The sequence below is a fragment of the Ursus americanus genome, chromosome 22, assembly GCF_024610735.1.
Source record: "Ursus americanus isolate L20-20 chromosome 22, mUrsAme1.1.p, whole genome shotgun sequence".
In the NCBI taxonomy this organism is placed as follows: domain Eukaryota; kingdom Metazoa; phylum Chordata; class Mammalia; order Carnivora; family Ursidae; genus Ursus; species Ursus americanus.
Genome location: NC_142148.1, coordinates 46,651,894 through 46,672,809, shown reverse-complemented (window position 1 = coordinate 46,672,809; position 20,916 = coordinate 46,651,894). Strand labels below are relative to the sequence as shown.

General features: G+C 43.5%; 1 protein-coding gene across 1 annotated transcript; it reads right to left on the bottom strand.

Annotated features, from left to right (window-relative positions):
• Positions 1–15,046: 15,046 nt before the first annotated feature.
• CST8 (cystatin 8) lies at positions 15,047–20,649 on the bottom strand. The gene is made up of 3 exons (XM_045776811.2): positions 20,419–20,649; positions 16,808–16,921; positions 15,047–15,130 (listed from the first exon to the last, which is right to left on the bottom strand). The coding sequence occupies exons 1-3, from the start codon at positions 20,647–20,649 to the stop codon at positions 15,047–15,049; spliced, it is 429 nt and encodes a 142-aa protein (XP_045632767.2).
• Positions 20,650–20,916: the final 267 nt, after the last annotated feature.

Sequence of the window (20,916 nt, the reverse complement as noted above, 5' to 3'; positions counted from 1 at the left end):
CAGGCCTCCTTAAGAACAGAGGGCTTTGGGGTATTTCAAAATGGTTTTTTTCCCTCCTCCTGCCCAAAATGGGAGGAAATTTTTCTCTGGTATTTACCGTGGGAATCTGGTTGAATTGCCAGTGGTAAATCTCACAGTACTGTGGGGCCATCTCCCCCACACTGCAATGCCTGGGTTTCCCTGGAGTTTTTCTGAGTTGTCCTCACTGAGCCTCCAGGAATTTGTCAATTGAAGTTTAGGCTTGCCTGCTCTGACAATGGTTCCCGCCATGGTTTCTGCTAGTCTCTGCCCTGGTAAAACATGACCCCCATATCGCCTCCGTGTCTCTACAATCACGGGGCAGCAGTTTGCCCTGTGTCCTCCAATCTCTTGTAAATCTATTGTCAGTCTATTCAGCTTGCTACTTGTTAGGACGGAGAGGTGACTTCCAAGCTCCCAGGACTTTTTAAAAACTTTTCTTTAAATTAAACTTGTTTATTTTGAGATAACTCCAAATCCATATGCAGTTGTAAGAAATAATACACAGATTCTGTGTATCCTTTACCCACTTTCCTCCAATGGTAACATCTTGTATGATAGTCCAATATTATGACCAAGATATTAACAGTGATGCAGTCAAAATGATGAGGGAGCAGAAGGCAAGCTGAGGACAAAGCGGAAGCTGACACCCCCCCCCCCCCCCCGTGGGATATATGTGACATTCCTCAGGCACTCCTGGCTGCCCTAAAGCTAAGGAAAGGAAAAACAAATAGTTAACTTATAGAGATCACAATCCTTCAAGACTTGAGTCTCCCTCAGTTTACAAATGTCTTAGCAATCTACAAGAACAAAGCATTTCTATCAATTACCTAGCTTCCAGAAGGGAATGTAGATACAATTAAATGTCCTTATAACCTGCAGCCCATTGACCCATACTTGAAACAGGCAGAGTGAAATGTTCCTCCAGGAAGTTCTCAACTATCTTCCTGTTAATGCCTTCCTAGAGGGAAAAACAACCTTAACTTGGCAATGGCAAGGCCTCCAGCATCCTGTGAGTCTTCTTTAACATACAAAAGTAGTTTCTCAACCTCCCTTTTTCCTTACCTCCTCCACCCCCATAGTATATAATCAGCCACCCGTCACAACTACAGGGCAGTATTTCTTTCTGCCAGGGTCCTGTCCCCATGCTTTAATAAACCACCATTTTGCACCAAAGATACCTCAAGAATTCTTTCTTGGTCGTCGGCTCCAGACTCCAGCCCACTGAACCTCGCCTATACTCCAAAACCACATCAAAAATATGAAACATTCCCATCCACAGTGATCTCTTATTTCGTCCTTACAGCTGCACCATGCTTCCATCCCCTCCTCAATCTCTGGAAACCATTAATCTGTTCCTCCTTTCTATAATTTGTCACTTAAAGAATGTTATATAAATGGAAACATGCAATACGTATCTTTGTTTTGTTTTTTTTTTTCATTTATCATAATTCTCTGGAGATTCCTCCAGGTGGTTACCCATGTCAATAGTTTGTTCCTTTTTATTCTTCAGTATTCATGGCGTGGATGTACCACTCATTGAAAAATATCTTACTGGTTTCCAGTTTGGGGCTGTTATGAATAAAGCTGCCATAAACATTCATATTCAGGTCTTTGTGAGGATACAAGTGTTCATTTCCTGGGGTAAACACCAGGAGGGAAATTGTTGGGTCCTGTGGTAATTGCAGACCTAATTTTTAAAGAAACTGCCAAACAGTTTTCCAGAGGGGCTCTACAGTTTACCTTCCCACAAGCAATATTTGAATGACCCAGTTTTTCAGCATCCTCAGCAAAATTTTTCCCCAGCCATTACGACAGTGCATAGCAGCATCTCATTGAGACTGTAATTACAATTTCCCTAATGGCTAATAATGTTGACACCTTTCATGTCCTTATTTGCCATCTACATATCCTTCAGTTGAGTTATGGTAATTTTTTTTTGTGGAATTTGTTCATTTCATCTAAGTTGTCAAATGTATGCAAATAAATTTGTTTATTCCCTTATTCTTTTCATGATTGTGCCTGTAATGGTACCCTGTTTCACTCCTAATATTAGTAATTTGTGTGTTCTCATTTTTTCTTTGACAGTCATGCTAGAAGTTTGTCAATTTTATTGATATTTTCAAAGAAGCAAATCTGTTTCATTGATTTTTTCCTATTATTTCTCTGCTTTCAATTTCATTGATTTTTCTCTTCATTACTTCCTTCCTTTTTCTAGGTGCTTCAGGTGATAGTTTGGGTTATTGATTGGTGACTTTTCTTCTTTACCTATATGTTCATTTAGTGCTATCGATGAGGTTGTGGGACATCAGTGACATGAGGTGGGGTGGGTTGGAGTCTGGAACCGATGACCAAGAAAGAATTCTTGAGACGTCTTTGGTGCAAAATGGTGGTTTATTAAAGCACGGGGAAAGGACCCGTGGGCAGAAAGAGCTGTATCAGGGTCATGAGGAGCGGCCCATTGTATACACTCAAGTTGGGAGGGGGTTAGGGGTAGCGTAAGTCTCTAAGGGATTTTGGAAGCAAGGTTTCCAGGACCTTGAGGGGGCTGCTATTGTTGGGAAAATGTCATTTATTACCATCTAATAAGACCTTAGTCATGAGATCCTTCAGATGTATATCAGTGGGCAATATGCTTGGGGGTGATTGCCAACACTGTCTTGGGGGAGTGGTTAGAGATAAAGGAAGTTTCCAAAGTATTTTTATATGTTAAAGTAGACTTACAGGATCCTGTTTGGGGGGGGGGCTCAGGCTAGGATTGCCTTTTGCCTTTAACTAAGTATTAACATCGAGGCAGGTGAGTCCCTAGAGGAATCACTCTGCCTGTTTCCAGGACTTGTCAATGGGTGTAGGTGGTAAGGAAATTTCATAATTTTTCTTCTGCCTTTGTTTCCTACATCACTATAATTTTCCCTCTCAGCACTGTTTTTGCTGTGTCTCACAATTTAAATATGTTTTATTCTCATTTTAGTTCAGGTCAATGTATTTTTTATTTTCATCGAAAAATTTTTTTTGGCCCATAATTTATTTGGAAGTGTGTTGTTTAGTCTCCAAGTGTTTGGAGATTTTCCTGTGATCTTCCTGTTATGGATTTTTAGTTTGTTTCCATTGTGGTCAGACAGTATATTCTGTATGATTTTAATTTTTTTTTTTTAGTTTATTGGGGTGTGTTTTATGGCCCATGACATGACGTATCTTGGTACATGTTCTGTGTGCACTGGAAAAGAATGTATATTCAGCTGTTGCTTATGAATGTTGATTATTACTATTGGTCAGGGACATTATTGAGTTCTTCTATATCCTTGCTGATTTTATGTCTAATTTTTCTTTCAATTGTTCTATCCATTGTTGACGAAGGGGTGTTAAAGTCTTTAACTGTAATTGTGGATTTATGTATTTCTCTTTTCAGTTCTATTGGTTTTGCTTCACATATTTTGCAGCTCTGTTGTTTGGTGTGTACACATTTGGGATCGTTACATCTTCTTGACATATCATTACATTACGTCCCTCTCTGTCTCTGTTAATTTTTTTTTCTCAGAAGCCTACTTTCTCCAATATTAATATAGCCGGTCCTGTTTTCCTCTGTTTAATGTTTGCCTGATACATTTTCTCCATCATTTACTTTCAACTTTCTTACATCATTATATTAAAAGTGAGTTTCTTCAGACCCATACAAGTGAGTCATGCTTTTAAATCCATTCTGCCAGTCTCCATCTTTAATTTGTGTATTTAGACCATTTACATTTAATTTAATTATTGGTATGTTAGGACTTAGTCTGCCATTTTATTTTCTGTTGTCCATTCTCTCTGTTTTTCTGTTCCACTGATTTTTCCTTCCTATGAACTACTTGAAAAATGTTTTTGAATTTCATTTGTATTTATGTATAGTGTTTTGAGTGATATCTCAAAAGAAGTGACAGCTTCTTTAGTGGTTATGGTAAGTATGACATTATGTATACATAACTTATCACAGACTGCTGGTGCCATCATTTTACCAGTTCAAGTGAAGTATAGAAACCTTATCTTTCTCTACATCTCATTACCCTCTCCGCTCAATATATTGTCTTAATCTCTCTTCTACATATATTTAGAACCACTCCAGACAATGTTATAATTTTACTTCGGCCATCAAATATAATTAGAAAACTCAGATGGTGTCTGAGTGGCTCAGTCGGTTAAGCATCTGACTTCATCTCAGGTCATAATCTTGGAGTCTTGGGATGGAGTCCCATGTCAGGCTCTGCACTTAGCTGGAGTCTGCTTGTCTCTCTCCCTCTCCTTCTTCCTCTTCCCCTCCCACACTTGTGAACTCATTCTCTCTCTCTCTCTCTCAAATAAATTAATAAAATCTTTATTAAAAAAAGAAAACTCAAGAGAGGAAGGAAAGCCTATTTATTTACCTACATTTTTGTTTTTTCTTTTCTGATGTTCTGAGATTTTTTTCTTTTTCTGTTTCTTTTCAGTTTAGAGAACCTTCCTTAGCTATGATTTTAGGGTACAAATTTTCTTAGTTTTCTTTCATCTGAGAATGTCTTGATTTCACCTTCATTCCTGAAGGATTTTGTTTTGCTGTGTATAGGATACTGAGTTTACGTGCTTTGACAGAAAACAAAACAAAACAAAACAAAATAAAACATTGTGCTAGTTCTTTCTTGCTCCAGGGTTTCTGAGAAATCTGCTGCCCCTCAAATTCATTTCCCTGTATAGGTAGGATGCCATTTTTCTCTGACTGGTTTAAAGATTTTTTTATTTGTCAATAGTTTCCAGAAGTTTAAGGGTGGATTTTTGTGTAGATTTTGTTGGAATTATCCTGTTTGTGATTTGCTCAGTTTCTAGAATCTGTGAATTTATATCTCTAGCCACATTTAGGGAATTTTCAGCCATTTTCTTTTAAAGTTCTTCTTTATTCCTGCCCTCTGTCTCCCCTTCTCAGACTCTGATGAAACAAACTTTAGACCCTTTTATAGTCATACAGGTCCCTGAGGCTCCATTCTTTTTTATATACTTACATTCAATCTGAACAACTGCATAATATCTATTATTCTGTTTCCAGCTTAGTGACAATTTTCTCTGCTCCCTCCATTCTGCTAGTGAGCCCATTCATTCAGTGTTTTTCTTTTTAATTTCGGCTATTTTATTTTTCATTTATAAAATTTCCATTTTGGCTCTCTTCTACATCTTTTACCTTTGCTGAGATTTTCTATTTCTTTTCTGAGGATTTCTATTTTTTTTTCTTAGGAGTGTTTCATTTGTATTCATAATTGCTTCTTGGACCACTTTATCACAGCTACTTTAAAACCTTTGTTAGATATGCCTAACACCTCTGTCATCTGAATGTTGGCATTTATTGATTCAGTTTGAGATCTTCCTGGTTAGTATGAAAACAGAAGCTTTTGTGAAAGCTTGGACATTTTCATATCATGTTATGTGACTCTGGATCCTATTCAAACTTTCTGTTATAACTAGCTTCTCCAGCACCTCTTCAGCAAGGGAAGCAGAGGCACTGCCTGATTACTGCCTTCTGGGGGTAGTTCAGGCACCTCTCTACTGCCAGGTGGGGGTGGAAGTCCAGACTCCCCATATCATCTCCACTGACACCAGGGAGTGGAGACCCTCATTACAGCCCCCATGAGGGTGGAAATCTGGGCTTCCCACAAAGGCTTTATTGACATATGTGAGGATGGAGTAGAGGACTTAGTATCTAAAGTTTTTTGTCTTGATAGACTGTTCCACCCTGAACCTTTGGCTAAAGAGAGCAGACTTCTGTTGGAATGAGAAATAACAAACCTGGGGCACCTGGATGTCTCAGTCAGTTAAGCGTTTGACTTGATTTCAGTTCAGATCGTGACCTGAGAGTCCTGAGATTTAGCCCCATGTCAGGTTCTGCACTCAGTGGGGGGTCTGCTTGCGGTTCTCTCTTTCCCTCTCCCTCTGCTTCTCCCCCTGCTTGTGCTCTCTCTCTAAAATAAATAAGCCAATCTTAGAAAGAAGAAAGAAAGAGAAAGAAAGAAAGAAAGAAAGAAAGAAAGAAAGAAAGAAAGAAAAGAAAGAAAGAAAGAAAGAAAGAACCTTTTACAAAATGGCAGTCACCATCTTCACTAAGTTTTTCAGTACATCAATTTTGACATACTAGACAGGGTTTAGGTGAAGGAGAGGGCATCCAATGGATAGTGATAACCTGTATCAAAGGTTGTGCTTAAGGAAGGGGACTGGTCCTAGTCAGAAGCATGGTGGGCTGTGATGGGAGGCAAGGCCCTCGACAGCCTCTGTCTCTGTGGTTATATCCATCAGTAGCTCCTCCACTTGATATGAACAATTGTATCTTTCTCATTCCTATATAAATTGTGGGAAAGCAGATCTAGACTATTCCTTCAACTACTCTTCCCTCCAGATTGCTATGGGTGAACCTTTCCTTTGAAGAAATTTTGGAGCCACCCAGGCTGTAGGACCAGGTAATGTTATTAAATTAAGTTGTTTAGCGATTTATTTCTCCCTCTCTCTATATACCTTTTCCCTACACTCTGACCTCCATGAAACCTTCTCCACCTGCAGGATTGAGGATCTGCTCAGGGGCACAGATGCCAGCCATTTCCCAGAAAGAGACACGCATAAAGGCTGTGCAACTAAGATTTCAAGGTCTGCCCCAAGGGAGCCCTGTTCCATTTGGATTAATGACTTTGAAAAGCAAATGAGCCTGGGAAAAGAAGTGGTCCCATCACCCATTCCTTCATCTCATCCGTTAATTACTGGCCACTTGCCATGACAGATGCTGAGTTACAGAAGCAGCAATAGCCAGGGATGGGACCAAGCCAGCAAAACACATGAAACATCAGCCCTGGAGTCAGGACACCTGGGCTCTTGTCTCATTCTGGAAAAGTTGCCTATCCTCCCTGGCAATTATCTGTCTCTGTGGAGCAGATAGGCTTGTGTGACTTGTAATTCCAGCCATGGTAGTCTGATGTGGTGATTCTTCTTACAGCAGTGCCCTTAAGTCTTGCTCCAAGGGTGGCTGAATTGGGAAAGATCCTGTAGAAATCACCCTCATTTCCAATCAAATCTCTTTTTTCAGGAGGAGGGCCAAGGATGTGATTCCCAGGACTTAAGAGGAATTCTCTGACTTGTAGCCTGTCTTGGGGCCTTCTCTTATGGGTGAATTTTCTGTAACATTGATCAAGTTGAAGCTAGTTCCAACATAGGTCAAGCTCCCCCTCTTGGCAATGGGAACAGTCCCACATTCCTGCTTTTTTTCCAGTGGCAAGGTGAGGCTGAGTGAGTACAGAAAAGGTTTCTTTTGCATGTGCACTGAGGGGCCAGATGTAGGCCATGAGTTCCCAGCAGAACAGGGCAGAGCAAGCTAGGCACCTGCATGCGTGCATACCTAAGGGTAAGCCTGCTGTGTTAGAAAGCTCTGGGGGCCCATCACTGCAGTGTCCAAGGTGGGAAGCTGTGTGGGGTAAGGAACAAAATCATTACCATCCCCCTGGCAATTTCTTTTCTCAGTAGCCCTCAGATTCACATTCTTGTTCACATGGATGAAAGGGTGCATGTTACAGATGTGCCCTTGTGTCTAAATAAAAACTGGAGATATCCCAAACTCAAGCCCTCCCTATTGCCAGTCCAAGGACTCTCTATTCTTTGGCCAAGACCATTGCAGTCTGTTTCGTCCCTGGCCTACTTTGAAGTTGCAACAATCGAACTCTATATCAGCTCAAAAATAAAGGAGACTATAAAACTAACATTTTTCAACTCTTTGGTGGGACAAGGCCTACAGTAAGCAAGTGGGAGGAGGCAGGAGAGGTAAGGACTCCGATCTTGCCATCTCTACCATCTGGCCCCAAGGCCACTGTCCTGACCAGAGTCCATGGGTGACTCACAAATGTCATGTGTCCTGATAGATCCGTAGCCAGACAGGTGTGGAGCAGAAGAGGGCCTCCTGGGAGAGAATGGGCAGAGGTGGAAGTGCAAAAGGGGGGACTGTCCTCCCCACCACCAGGCCTACAGAGGGTCCACCCAGGCACTGAAAGTCCTCTCTCCTTCTGGACAAGCCACAGCAGTGGGGCCCACAGGAGAGGTCTAGCTCCTCAGGGAGGACTGCAGGGCCTCTCTCACTGGCCCTGGATGAGGTTGATGGTAGGGAGTTGGCCCAGCCCCAGCACATCCTTTGGAAGGCTGGTAAACAGAGGCAAGAGAAGACTTTTGTCATGTCCCTTTGCTCTATAGAAATCAACATCTAATTTTGAAAGTGAGGAAAATGCATTAAGTAACAACAGAAATGCCTTGATAGCCCTTTGAATACTTGAGGAGAGGTTGGTGTCATGAAAACAATCACACGGTTGGCACTGGCTGAGCTAGGAGGTGCTGGGGAAGAAGACCAGGAACCATTGGAACACACCACTTTGGGTCCAGTTCATGCCAGGAAATCAGGGGCACACTCCACAGGAGACTTGGGGACAGTTGATGGAAGTGCCATTTACCAGGGAAAAACAACAGGGAGGACAAAAGACCCACAGACAGCAGAAGGGTCATGTTTCCCATTCCTCAACCCAAAGGGGTGCCATCTGGGGTCTTCTGGTTATTCTCTTCGGCCTCAGTCCTGGGCTTCATTCTCTTTCCCTTCCTTCTTCCTTCATAGAGTACAGCCAAATCATTTTTATGTCCCTCAGAAACAAAATGGTCTCATTATTTTACTTACTTTGTCTAGTCCTTGATTTTCCCCCCTACTTGATGTGCTAACCTCTGAAAGATTTCTCAATTTTCTACTCTATTTATGATTTCATCTTTTCCATAATATTGGGATTAAGTGTCTGTCAGTGCCATTGTATTTGTATTTTCTTGGTATCTTAGAATAAACTTTCCAGGAAAGACTTATTCTTCACTTAATGCTCTTTGCCTCAATTCTACTATCCCTGATATTAATATTTTCTCTCCTGCTTTTGTTAATTACCAGTTCTTTGGTGTATCTTTGTTCATCAACAAATCTTCAGCATGCCAAGATTAGTTTGTGGTAGCTGTGTCCCTTATGAATATCCTACAGGTTTGATAGTTGTTAGAAAACAGAATTTAACTGAGTAAATTTTAAAGATCTTATTGGCTTTATTCAGTGATTCATGAATCAGGCAGCATCCCATCCAGCAGACAGACAGGAGCTTGGAGGAGCAGTATAAAATGAAAACCTTTTTTTTTTTAGTATTATTATGTTCAGTTAGCCACTGTTTAGTACATAATTAGTTTTTGCTATAGTGTTCCATGATTCATTAGTTAAGTATAACACCCAGTGCTCATCACAGCACATGTCCTCCTTAATACCCATCACCCTATTACCCCCTCCCCCCACCCTCCTTCCCTCTGAAACCCCAACATTCTTTCCTGGGGTCCATAGTCTCTCATGGTTCATCTCCCTCTCTGATTTCTCCCCCTTTGGATTTCCCTCCCTTTCCCTATAGTCCTCCGTGCTATTGCTTTTGTTCCACATATGAGTGAAACCATATAGGCAGGAAGGAGCAGGAACAAGAAGGTTACACTGGGGAAAACAAAAACAAAAACAAAAGCAAAAGGTTGGTTATCACCAGGCCACTTTCCTTTAGGGGATGGCGGGCAGATTACCTCACTAGTGCTGATCAGGTGATTCCCGATTGACTGTTTAAGATTCTGTTGCTAGGAGAGCCCAAACTATAATTAAAACTAAGTCTCAGTTTAGTGTCAGGGACTTAGCATAAGTGACCCATCTGGGGGCCTGTTTTCTTGTTTTTAACATAATCTTATGAAATTTGAGAATCTCCGTTTCATCAATTTACCAATTTCAACCATATGTTGATTTTCTTAGTTTGGTGCTTTTCTTTATTATGCTTTATTTCCTGGGTTTAGTCTGGGTGGATTGTTGGCATTCCTTTGGATTTCCTGCTTAGGGTTTGTAAGTACTACCTGATTTTTCTATTCTACTAACACTTACTGCTAAAGTCTATAAACTATGCATTTACTCTGATTTTTTTTTCAGTGCATAAATTAGTATCTGCCCAACAAAATAAGCCTTTTTACCAGTTTGACATTTGCCACAAGAAACTACATTTTCTCCTTTCTTTTTTCTTTCCCCCACAAAATCAAATTAATCTTTTTTTTTCTTCTTTTTAAGAAAGCAATGTGTACTTTTTAAAATGAGAACCAGACTCTGGGTAAATTCTGGTAAATTCTCCCTCATGAAAACCCCCACAATGACACTGACTAGTTTACTAGAATATACTTACACCATCCTTTCTGTTTTCTTTAATTCTGTTTTTAGAATGGTAATGGTGTGTGTGAAGGAGACTTTCAATGTATGTGCTCTGGTCAAATCTCTACCCTGTACCGGCTTCCTGGACATGTCCTACAGCAAGGCTGGCTTTCTGGCAGCTTGCAGAGTTAAACTAGTGTGGTTTTATTCAAAGCCAAAGTCAGGGGCTAAGTTTACAATCAGACATGGCTTTTATGGGGCCCTGAGGTTTTGTCACCTTATCTCTGGCACAGGGCCTAGTCCCCGAGTCATTGACTGTCATATTTGAGGTTTCATCAGCTGCACCTAGGTGGTCTACCTAGCAGCCTTGGTGCAGGTGACAAATCCCCAGGAATCTGGTTAGCAAGGCAGAAAGCTGGCTCTTCAGGTCAATGGGATTTGCAGTCAGTGCTCCCTGCTGCTCACTCAGAGTGTCTCTGTATTTGAGGATGCAGATATTAAGAAGAGTTTAGAACCAGAAAACAGGAAAATCTATTGCTTCAAAAGCAAATTGCTCATTTTGTTGTCACCTGACATCATAAGTTCATAACCAAAAAGTCCTCATTTGGCAAAGGGTGGCAGTTGTCAGTTTGGGCCCTTATCCTCTCCTGGCCAAGGGCCAAATATGGTATTCTGGATTCCACTTTCTCTGACTTGTGGGTGTTTCTGATAGCCTCCAAGCCCTTGAACTAGGAGCCAGTGTTTATATCCATCAGGGACAGTTTTTGACTTGCTGATATTTTTATCACTTGTGGTCTTGACCTCCTCTGCCCTCCATAACAAGTAACAGGGGTGTGAGGAGGCCCATCTCAGAGTCTCCCTGAGTCAACCTGGTGAGGGATGGGACTCAGGGAGGGAGGGCAGCAGATCCTAAATGCTATGGGACATACCTGAATGTCTGGCACATGGAGAACTTTGGGAAGGTCACACGGAAGTGTCAAAGGATAATTTTCAGAAGGTTACAATCCGGATCCACTTACATATATGGAATGTCGAGGGGGAATTCCTAGGTTAATTACTAAACTGGCTTATTTTCTGGAGAGCAATAAAACCATACCTCTAGAGTAACCTTTTCTATGAGACAGTAATCATCTGCACCTCTCAGGAAAAAAAGACTTTAGAGCCTGGCTTTTAATCAATAATGAACAGAGAACATCAAACAGAGGTACATTCCCTGGGTAACTCAATAATCCTCATTAGACCCGTTGAATAATATCTAAAATGGCATGAAAAGCACATACTGATTTCTCTGTGTCTTATTCCATGTTTCGGGTAAATTTTTTCTTAACAGAGACCCAGAGGAGAGAAAGAAGTGAAAAACATGGCATGAGGAGAGAGGAAGTGGGGCAGCCCCTTCTCTGAGTCCCAGGTCCATTTCCAGAGCTCCACCTTGCAGCCCACCCCACAGAGCATGGAGATGGAGGCAGTGTCTCCTCCACACTTCCCACACTCTCACCAGCTGCCATCTGTCCCTGGGTCTTGACCGACTGTCCCTGACTCCTTTGGAGACACTAGAAATGCATCTACTAATTCTAATCTAAATCTAAATGTACCAACTGCATAGACGGGGAAATGCAAATCCCGCCCCCCTCCGCAGACATGGAAAATCACTCTGCAACCCACCCCCACTGCTTCTGTTCCAGCAGGCCCCTGGGATCCAGGCAGTCCTGACGCTCTCCCAGGTCATGGTGAACAGATCAGGGGTAAGTTCGGTGATGAAGCTGCTGCAGTAGGAAGCATCAGACCTGGGACAGCATTCACACCCTCTGAGATGGAGACCAGGACCGGGCTGCACTCTCCACGTGGGCCATCTGGCCCTTTCCCAGGTCTGAAGCCCTGAGCTCCCTCCCACTGCTATCCATGTGTGCTCAGGGTGCTCACTTCAGGTCCTGGCAGACCCCTGCCTCTGACCTCATTTCCCACCAGCCTGTGGGGTCTCAGTGACCCAGCCCAGCATTGGGCTAAATGCATTCATTCCTTGTTCTCACAGCATGACCATGACCAGTCATCAGCTGGGCATAGGACACCCCCCTCCTTACCAGTTCTGAATCTGGGCAGCATCCAAACTATGTGGCTTGTCTGGTCAAGCCCCATTTTTCTGATCTCCATGGCCTCCCATGGCTCCAGTGCTCCTGTGTCCGAGACCCAGACAGACAGTGCTTAGGGTCCAGGGCCCACAGGTAGAGTTTCAATAGAACCTAGTGGAGACTGCAGGTCCTATCTTGGAGGACTCCTTTCCTCCACAGGGGAAGTGAATGTGTGCGTGTGTGTGGGAGAGAGAGAGAGAGAGAGAGAGAGAGAGAGAAAGTGCACTCCAGTAACATCTTAGCAAAAAGGACATGAAATCCAGCAAAAGAAGTCAGGCCTGCCTTGCATTTTATTTCATGAAATGAAAGAGATTTGGAGAGATGGGTTGAAAAGAGATGAGGTTAAAATAAATAAAAATTTAATGCTAAACTATACTTAGAAATAGACCCTTGCTGAAATAAGTCAAGCAGAGAAGTACAATTATCATATGGTTTCACTTATTTGTGGAACATAAGGAATAGCATGGAGGACATTAGGAGAAGGAAGGGAAAACTGAAGGGGCGGAATCAGAGGGAGAGACAAACCATGAGAGACTATGGACCATGGGAAACAAACTGAGGGTTTCAGAGGGGAGGGGTGGGGGGATGGGCTAGCCTGGTGATGGGTATTGAGGAGGGCATGTGTTGCAACGAGCACTGGGTGTTATATGCAAACAATGAATCATGGCACACTACATCAAAAACTAATAAAGTACTCAACGGTGACTAACAAACATAATAAAAAAATTTTTTTTAAAGAGAAAGAAATAGACTTCTGCATGTAAATGCATATGCACACAGGGCATGTCTCTGGGCCTGTGGGGGAAGCCAACCCAAATAGAGGCCAAGCAGCAGTCACCCCCATCCCCAGTTTGTCCAGGCTGGTCCCGCACTGCCCTGCTGGCCTGCTGCAGACATCTGACTCTCTGTGATTCCTGCCCACCTGTCCATAAGGAAAGACAATTCCAAGATGTTGTTCCAAAAGTACAGTTTTTTCCTAAGACATTTACATATGACTTAGACTGTTCCGCAAACAGCAGAGACCCATGGAGCCTTAAGCTGACTAGTCCTGCAAGCCACTCCAAAGCTGGGTGATGGGTCTGCTGTCCCCACATGGGCAGTTCCATCAGTGTGTCAGAGGTGGAGGGGTGGAGGGTTGGGGTAATTTTTGATGGAACCCTCCTGGCCCGAAGGAAAGAACACTTTTTAGGATAAGTATATTAGGTATATAGGATATAGGATAAGTATATCAGGTATATACTTATATAAGGAAAGAACACTTTCAGGATAAGTATATTAAGTCCAAGTAATGCAAAAATCTGTACTGAATCCAAACCCTAGTCCCTTAATTAGATGAGGATCTTGAGAGGGGGAAGAGGAAGCAGGGCAGGGGCTTCATGAGAAGAAAGTGGGCACGAAGATGGATGTGCCTTGAAGAAACTCATGCAAGCTGATGGGGGGAGAGCAGGGAGAGCCACAGGAAAAGCGAGGACTTTGCAAGGTGAATGTCACTTGTCCTCAGCTGCTCCGAGTGGGGCAGTGTCCCTACCCATGAAACATCAATTGGGTAAAACACAGGAACCGGAGACAAAAAGAATGACCCTTGAGTTTCATGGCCTTGTTCAGTCTGGGGCAGAAATACTGCAATCCCCACCACCTGCCAGGCCCTGTGAGGTGAAGCCTGGCCTGTGTGTGTGTACATTTGAAAGATAGTTGGCCTTCTGAATTGTACCCAACACTATGGTTAAAGTAGACGCATCTACTTATTTTTTTTTTTAATTTTTAATCATGGTAAATACACATAAAATCTACCGTCTTCACCATTTTTAAGTATACAGTTCAGTAGTATTAACTATAGTCACTCTGTTGTGCAACTAATCTCCAGAACTCTTTCATCTTGCAAAACTAAAACTCAGTACCCATTAAATAATTCGTTAGACTGACTTATTTTAAATGATTATTTTCTTCAAGAGAATTTCATGCCCTGCTACCATCTGTGTTGCCTACTTTCTTCTTCACATTCCCCACCTCTCTCTCTCTCTCTCTCTCAATATCTCTCTCTCTCTCCACACACACACACACACACACACACACACACACACACACACGTGCATGTACATACGCATGAACAACGCAGCTTACTCTGAAGGCATTATTGCCCTTTCCCTCTCTTGGTGTCACCATTGTTGACATTTATAGGAAAAGACACACAAATTCCCCAATTCACAGAGACCCACAGGGGAAGACTGCTTCTTCTGCAGGAGTTCTCCCAGCCCAGGTGAACTGTGAACTCAGAACTCTGAAGAAGAAGGAGACTCAGGCCTAAAAGGAGGCTTCCAGAAGGAACCTGTTGAGTTAGCACCCACTGTCTTCAGACCTCTGGAAGGGGTTATTACCCAGTCAAAAAGGAATCATTCCTCAGATTTGCAATGGGGAACGGAATCAGACCTCACTCCATCCTTTGCACTCAGGGACAAACGTATTCCTGGTGGTGGGTCAAGTTGGCCAAAGTCAAGGGGCTTCCCCTGAGGCCAAAAAAAGAAAAAGAAAAAAGAATTGGATATACCCATCTTTTGTCACCCCCTAATAAGAAACTAGGAAACAAAATAAGCAGAGAGGTGTGCATGAGGAAACCACATTGGTAACACAGCATGTGCCATTTATCTCTTCACAGAAAAAGGTAGAGATGGTGGTGGTGGGGGTGCTCCAGAACCCCCTAAGCATCTGCACACTGCTTCTTTATCACCATGAATTCACCATTCCAGGGGAGTGCTCCAATAAAAAAACTGCACATTACTTTCTGAAAAAGACCACAACCACAACAAAATCAGTAATGCCAAAAAGAGGGGGGAAATGTCCTGTTGCTAGGTGTCAGCTTAGGAATATGCTGGAGGATGGGTCATCAGCCATCAGTGAACGCTCCTAGGAATCTGCTAGACCTTTGCAGCCATCAGCAGATACCTGGAGGGGTCTCTGTTCCCATAAGAATGAGGGGTAGACAGCAAATACTAACAATCATCATGTTTTGCTGGGAGATCAGATGTAAACCTGATTTTGTTTTTAATTATCTCTAATATTTTCTACAATGTAAATAAGTCAATTCATAATGTATGTTATCTTAATAATTAAATGATGTCTTTTGTTCTAATGACAAGTCTAATAACACCTTTCATTCTAATAACAAGAGCAATTCAGAGGGCTCTAGGGCCTACCATCTTTTATTCCAAAGAGCCCTTCTCTCCATTTCAAAATACCATAGAAATGGCAAATGAAATATCCTGTCTGTGTGATAGGTGGATGGATAGATAGATAGATAGATAGATAGATAGATAGATAAATAGATAGATAGATAGATGATACATAGATAGCAGTCCTGGAAAAACAGCTAAGAGCATCTTAAATAATTGGAAACATTGAGGTGCTCCCAGGAGCTATTAGGAGTCAGAGAAAAGGAAGCCTGGTCTCTGCTGAGTATTGAACGCATGCAAAGGAGGATTATGCAAGTCTTTTTCCCCAGAAACCCACACAAAAAAACACCAAATCAAGAGGGTTTTATAGGCTAATTACACCAAACGTTGGGAACCCAAAGCTCCTGTGGTCCCTAAATTGATCCAGAACATACCAAAAAAAAAAAAAAAAAAGATGGTAAGTCCTCATTCTCATTATACCAGACCAGAAAAATCCTGAAACCAAAATTTAACAGAGAAATAAATCATAACTCAAACTTACTGAGAACAAAAATCCCCCCCCCAAAAAACCTATCAAATTAAAGGCATTTGTTTATTAAACAATTGCTATCCATAACCCAGTGTTTCCCAGACTTTTCCAGTGACACGAAATGTGTGGGGTGTCTGCACCTGGAAATTCTGATGGAGTAGGTTTGGGATGAGGTCATGGAACATGTGTGTGTGTTTGTGTGTGTGTGTGGGGGGGTCTTTTTGCTCTTCCATGACCTTCCCAGGAATCATGACTGAGCCTGGAAAAATCAACTATAAGTCAGGGGAGGGAGGGACACTGTCTGGCCTAGTCACTGCTTAATCTCCAGTACCCAAACTACCACCTGGTGAATAGTAACCTTTTCTGCATAGCTGAATAGATGAATGAATTTCTTTTTGTGCCTTCACAAGGATGAGCAACTCTGGGGCCAGCAATGGCTGGGTTGCTCATCTGGGTCCAAGAGGACAGACTTTCAATGAATATGTGTTATCAAGTTTTCCTGCACCAAGGGCCAGAGTGGATGAAGCCCTTGCAGTAAGAGTGACCCTGACAGCATTCTGCCCTTAGGATGTGGGGTGGGGGAAAGACAGAGGGGTTCATCACATTCCTTGCTCTCTATCCTCTGCACCAAAGCCCACCTTTGGGGCAAAGCTTTGGGAGTGAGAGTGATCAAGACCTCAGAGAGAGGGTACAGGTACCCTGAGTTCTTCTGTCTGGGGCTCAGAGCAGCCAAGATCATCACAGAATGTTGGTCACCCACCTTTTCCAGTTTAGAGTTCTCTTGAATGGCACAGTTTTCAGTACTGTTTGAAAACTTTCTGCAGTTGCTGCGACCAATTTCAACATCAATAAAGTATTCCAAACGATCTGTAACCTGTCAGTTAGCAATTGTGCAATTTTATTCAAAAGATTTTTATTTTACTTTTTTAAAATTTTAGCCCAAAAAACCCCCAAAAGTAAAAAACACTCTCCCCCTCATCCTCTCCCTATTGCCTACTCTCTATGCCCTCTCTCCAACATACCTTTAGAGGAAGGCCTGGATTCCTCTGTATACTGATACCATTTGGACACTGGAACTTGCTACCTAGACTTGTATCCTCAGGGAAAAGTCTCCTTTCTAGTGTGGGGTCCCAATGAAGGTGAGACCTTCTAATTCCGTTTTCTGTCCCAAAGTCGAGGGCGTGCCGCATGCTCCATGAAGGATCAGGGAGAAGGATGAGGTCACCAGAACCATCAGCTCTCCTGGGCCCGAGATATTACAGGTTCCCACAGGCCAGAAGAGAGCACAGGGCCTGCAGCCACATTGGGTGCTCCTCCTTGATTCCTTTCCCACACCCCCCTTCAGAGTCTGTTATCTGAGTGACATTTCCTGCTTTGGAGGGCTTCTCCACCACCTTAGCAAGCAGTCCTTAAAGGGGCCATGCTCGCTGGAGTTGGTCTGGCTGCTCTCTGTTGAGTGTTTAGTAAGCAGAGAAGCAGTTGGTCTACAGCAAGGCATCAGTAGTTTCTGAGCTCATTAATGGCTCAGTGCTGTTAAGGCCACTCATGATGTTCATATAAATCAGCTTTCGTCTGGGTTAGCAAATTACAGCAGGAGACCAAAGGGGTGTCTTTCCTCATTGCTAACTTCAAGACTTTAATAAAATTGTATTACATTTTAACTACATTCCAAAGAATTAACAAGGTGACCCTGGCCTGCTGGTTAGTTGACATCAAGGAGAGACCGGCAGAGCTGCCCCTTGGGTTTGAGAGTTAAGTTGGGTACCTCGAAAATACCATGGAAGCAAACACAAACACCCACAGGACTTTGTTTCAGTCCTGATACTTGGTAAAGCTCACCACATGCTTGTTCTCTGCCTGACACTGTTCCTGGAGCTTGGCACACAATGACTCAGCCTGCATACCAACCCACGCTGTGAGGCTGTCACTTCCTCTGTTTTCAGTAGGGAAACTGGGCAGAGGAACTAAGTGACCATCCATCTAGCCCGCAAGACCCAGGGCTCCAACAGAGGAGCCCAGCACTAAGCTTGCATCCCTAACCACCATGATACACCCCTTCCACATTTCTGCCCTCTCTGCTCAACCAGCCAGAGGGGCGGCAAAGGGCTGCTAGGCGCTGATTTCCAGGGAAACGCAAACCTGGCCTGAGGGAAGCTAAAGGCCATCGGTTACATGGACACCTTCACGGAACCCTCACAATCCTTTCTAAAAATAACTTGACCAGTGACCGTTTTAAAACCCCAATCTGATCACATGGATGCCAAGACCTCCCTGACCTAATGTTTATGTGGCTTCTCAGCCCTCCTAAGATGAAATTAAAGGTTTTGCCCATGACTTTCAAGGCCCTGAGTGGTTTGGTCCCTGCCCACCTCTCTGGCCAGTCACACTGGCTCTTTTGAGTTGCTAAATGGGCCATGTTCCTCTCCAGTGGCAGCCAGTTATGCCTGACTGCTCTTCCCAAACCACGCGCAGCTCCCGAGTCCTCCTGGCTCCCCTCCTACAGCAGATGCTGTGAGTGGTGCGTGTCCTTTGCTTTTCCCAAACACACTGCCACTTCCTGGGACTCCCTGCCTAGAGGCTTCCTGACCAGCCGGAGCCAAGAGCAGCTCTTAACCAACAATGGATGGGAGTTGATGAGTAAGCAACTGAGCTTCCCTCCTGCAGGGTAGCCAAACTCTGAGGCAGTCTTTGCATCTTCTCCCAAGGCCCCAGGGAGGCCCATGGTGGTCACCTGCACAGTAACTCATGCTGTACTGGCCACTTTCCTGCCCTCTCTCCCTTCTCCTCCAGTCTCCTGGTGCTTACTGGGATGGCCTCCCAAATAAACTACTGGCACTTGAATTCTAGCACTAGGATCTGCTGTGGGAAACCTAAATGAAAACACTTCGCATCAGCATCCTTCACCTGATTCCCTCCTAGTCTGCCCTCAGGTTTAGCACAAATATCACTCCCTAGAGAGGTGGTTCTCAGCCTTGATGGCATATTGGGATCACCTGGTAGGTTTTAATACCTACTGAGACCTGGGTCCCACCGAGAGATCCTCTTTTAATTGGTGAGGGTGAGGCCAGTGCTGTAGGACATTTACAGGCTCCTCAGGTGAAAGCCTATCCGAGGAAGCCTTCCCCTGACCTCCAGACCCCTAGGTACCATGCCACTAGGTCAGATGCCCCAGCTCTCATTCCGGGTTTAGCACTGTTTCTTTCTGATTAGACTGCTGACTCCCTAGGAGTGTGATTATTTCTGTCCATCTCACCACCCCATCTACAGCAGCTAGCATAGAACTGGCTTGGGAGAAACTTGCTGAATATGTGTGCTACTTGGGTACCAAAGAAAGACAACTGCAAAGGGATCTGGGGAAGTGACAAGAGCCAGAATCCATTTCTCTATTTCAAAGGGCTCCAGGAGTTCTCCGGGTAGACTGTGCAGTGTACCAGTCAATAAACAGAGCTCCATCAGCACGATATACTGGAAATATGGGCTGTTGGCTCACAACGTCCCAAAGGGACAGGGTCATAAGTGCCAATATGTACACTGCCTCAGCTCTTGCAAATGGACATGCCATATGGAGAATATAAAAACTGAAGTAAACTCTGCAACAAAGACCTCTCTGCTGAGTACCTTTACAATTCACTCCCACAAGTTTCATGGTGGAATTACAAGTCATACCACCAAATTGCAGACTGAGGATGGTACAGTCAGTTCAGCCCCAGCTCTGGGGGCTTTTTCTTAACCATGGCACGCAGGGCCACATGTTGCAAGCTCTAGGGAGCATCATTCTCAATGGATTCCAACTAAGCGATGCTTCCTATCATTGGGCCATGCATGACCCTGTGAGGAGGGATACATTTTATGAACATAGAGTCAGAATGTCTCTACTTCCACTAAACAAATGTTGGAGTCAAAGAATTATAGACTATAGGAGGAGAGACTTTATTACTTACACATCAGATAGGCCACATATCTCTTTTCAACCCCACAATCTAAGTTATGTGGCTAGATTGAAATGTTGCCCATGGCAACATTATTGCAAAATATTCGTGGCACTCAATTTATCTCCCAACCCTAGCAAACACAAATCATGAACATCTGATTTGCAGTTTGGAATTTACGTGAGTTAGTACACATAAAGTACTTAGAACAACAGTGCAAGCATATATATCGATATAGATACAAATTTAGATATAGATATAGATGATATAGATATAGAAAGTGCAGTGATGTCACAGTGACATGCTAATGTGTAAGTACTTAATCACTCACATATTTAGAACTTTTGTATACCATTGTTTTTCTCCCATGCCCACTCTTTCAGTCCGACTTCACTCTGTGCCACCATAGGCACACATGCATAGTGGAAGGGAACACCTTTACCTGAAGCTGGACTTGTACTGTCTTGACCACCTGGAAGAGGTACTTGTCCTCACTCTCTTTGTTGTATTCTTGCATGGCAAACCACAGACACTGCTTCACGTTGGCATTTGAAGCATTGATCACTTTTAATTCCCTCAACACCTTGACCTTATTCTTGCCTGGGTCTGTGCTGGCCACCAGGGCCACCAAAATGGTGAGCAGGAGCAAGCAGGACCCCCAGGATCTAGTCATGGTCCCTACGTCCAGGGACACAAGTGAGCCCCCTCGTCTTCCCATGGCTGGAGCTGCAGGTGGAGTGGGATGGCTGCAGGTTCAAAGATCTAAAACAGCTGGATTTAAGAAAGAGCCATTAGGTTCACCCTTTAGGGGTACCCCTGTCTCCAAGAAAATCAACCCACAAGAAACCAGTTAAAGAGTCCCTGCTATCAGCCTTCTCCCTTCCATCGCCCGGGTGTGGTCTGCAATTCCAGGGAGAACACTTAGACCCAGGTCTGCAAG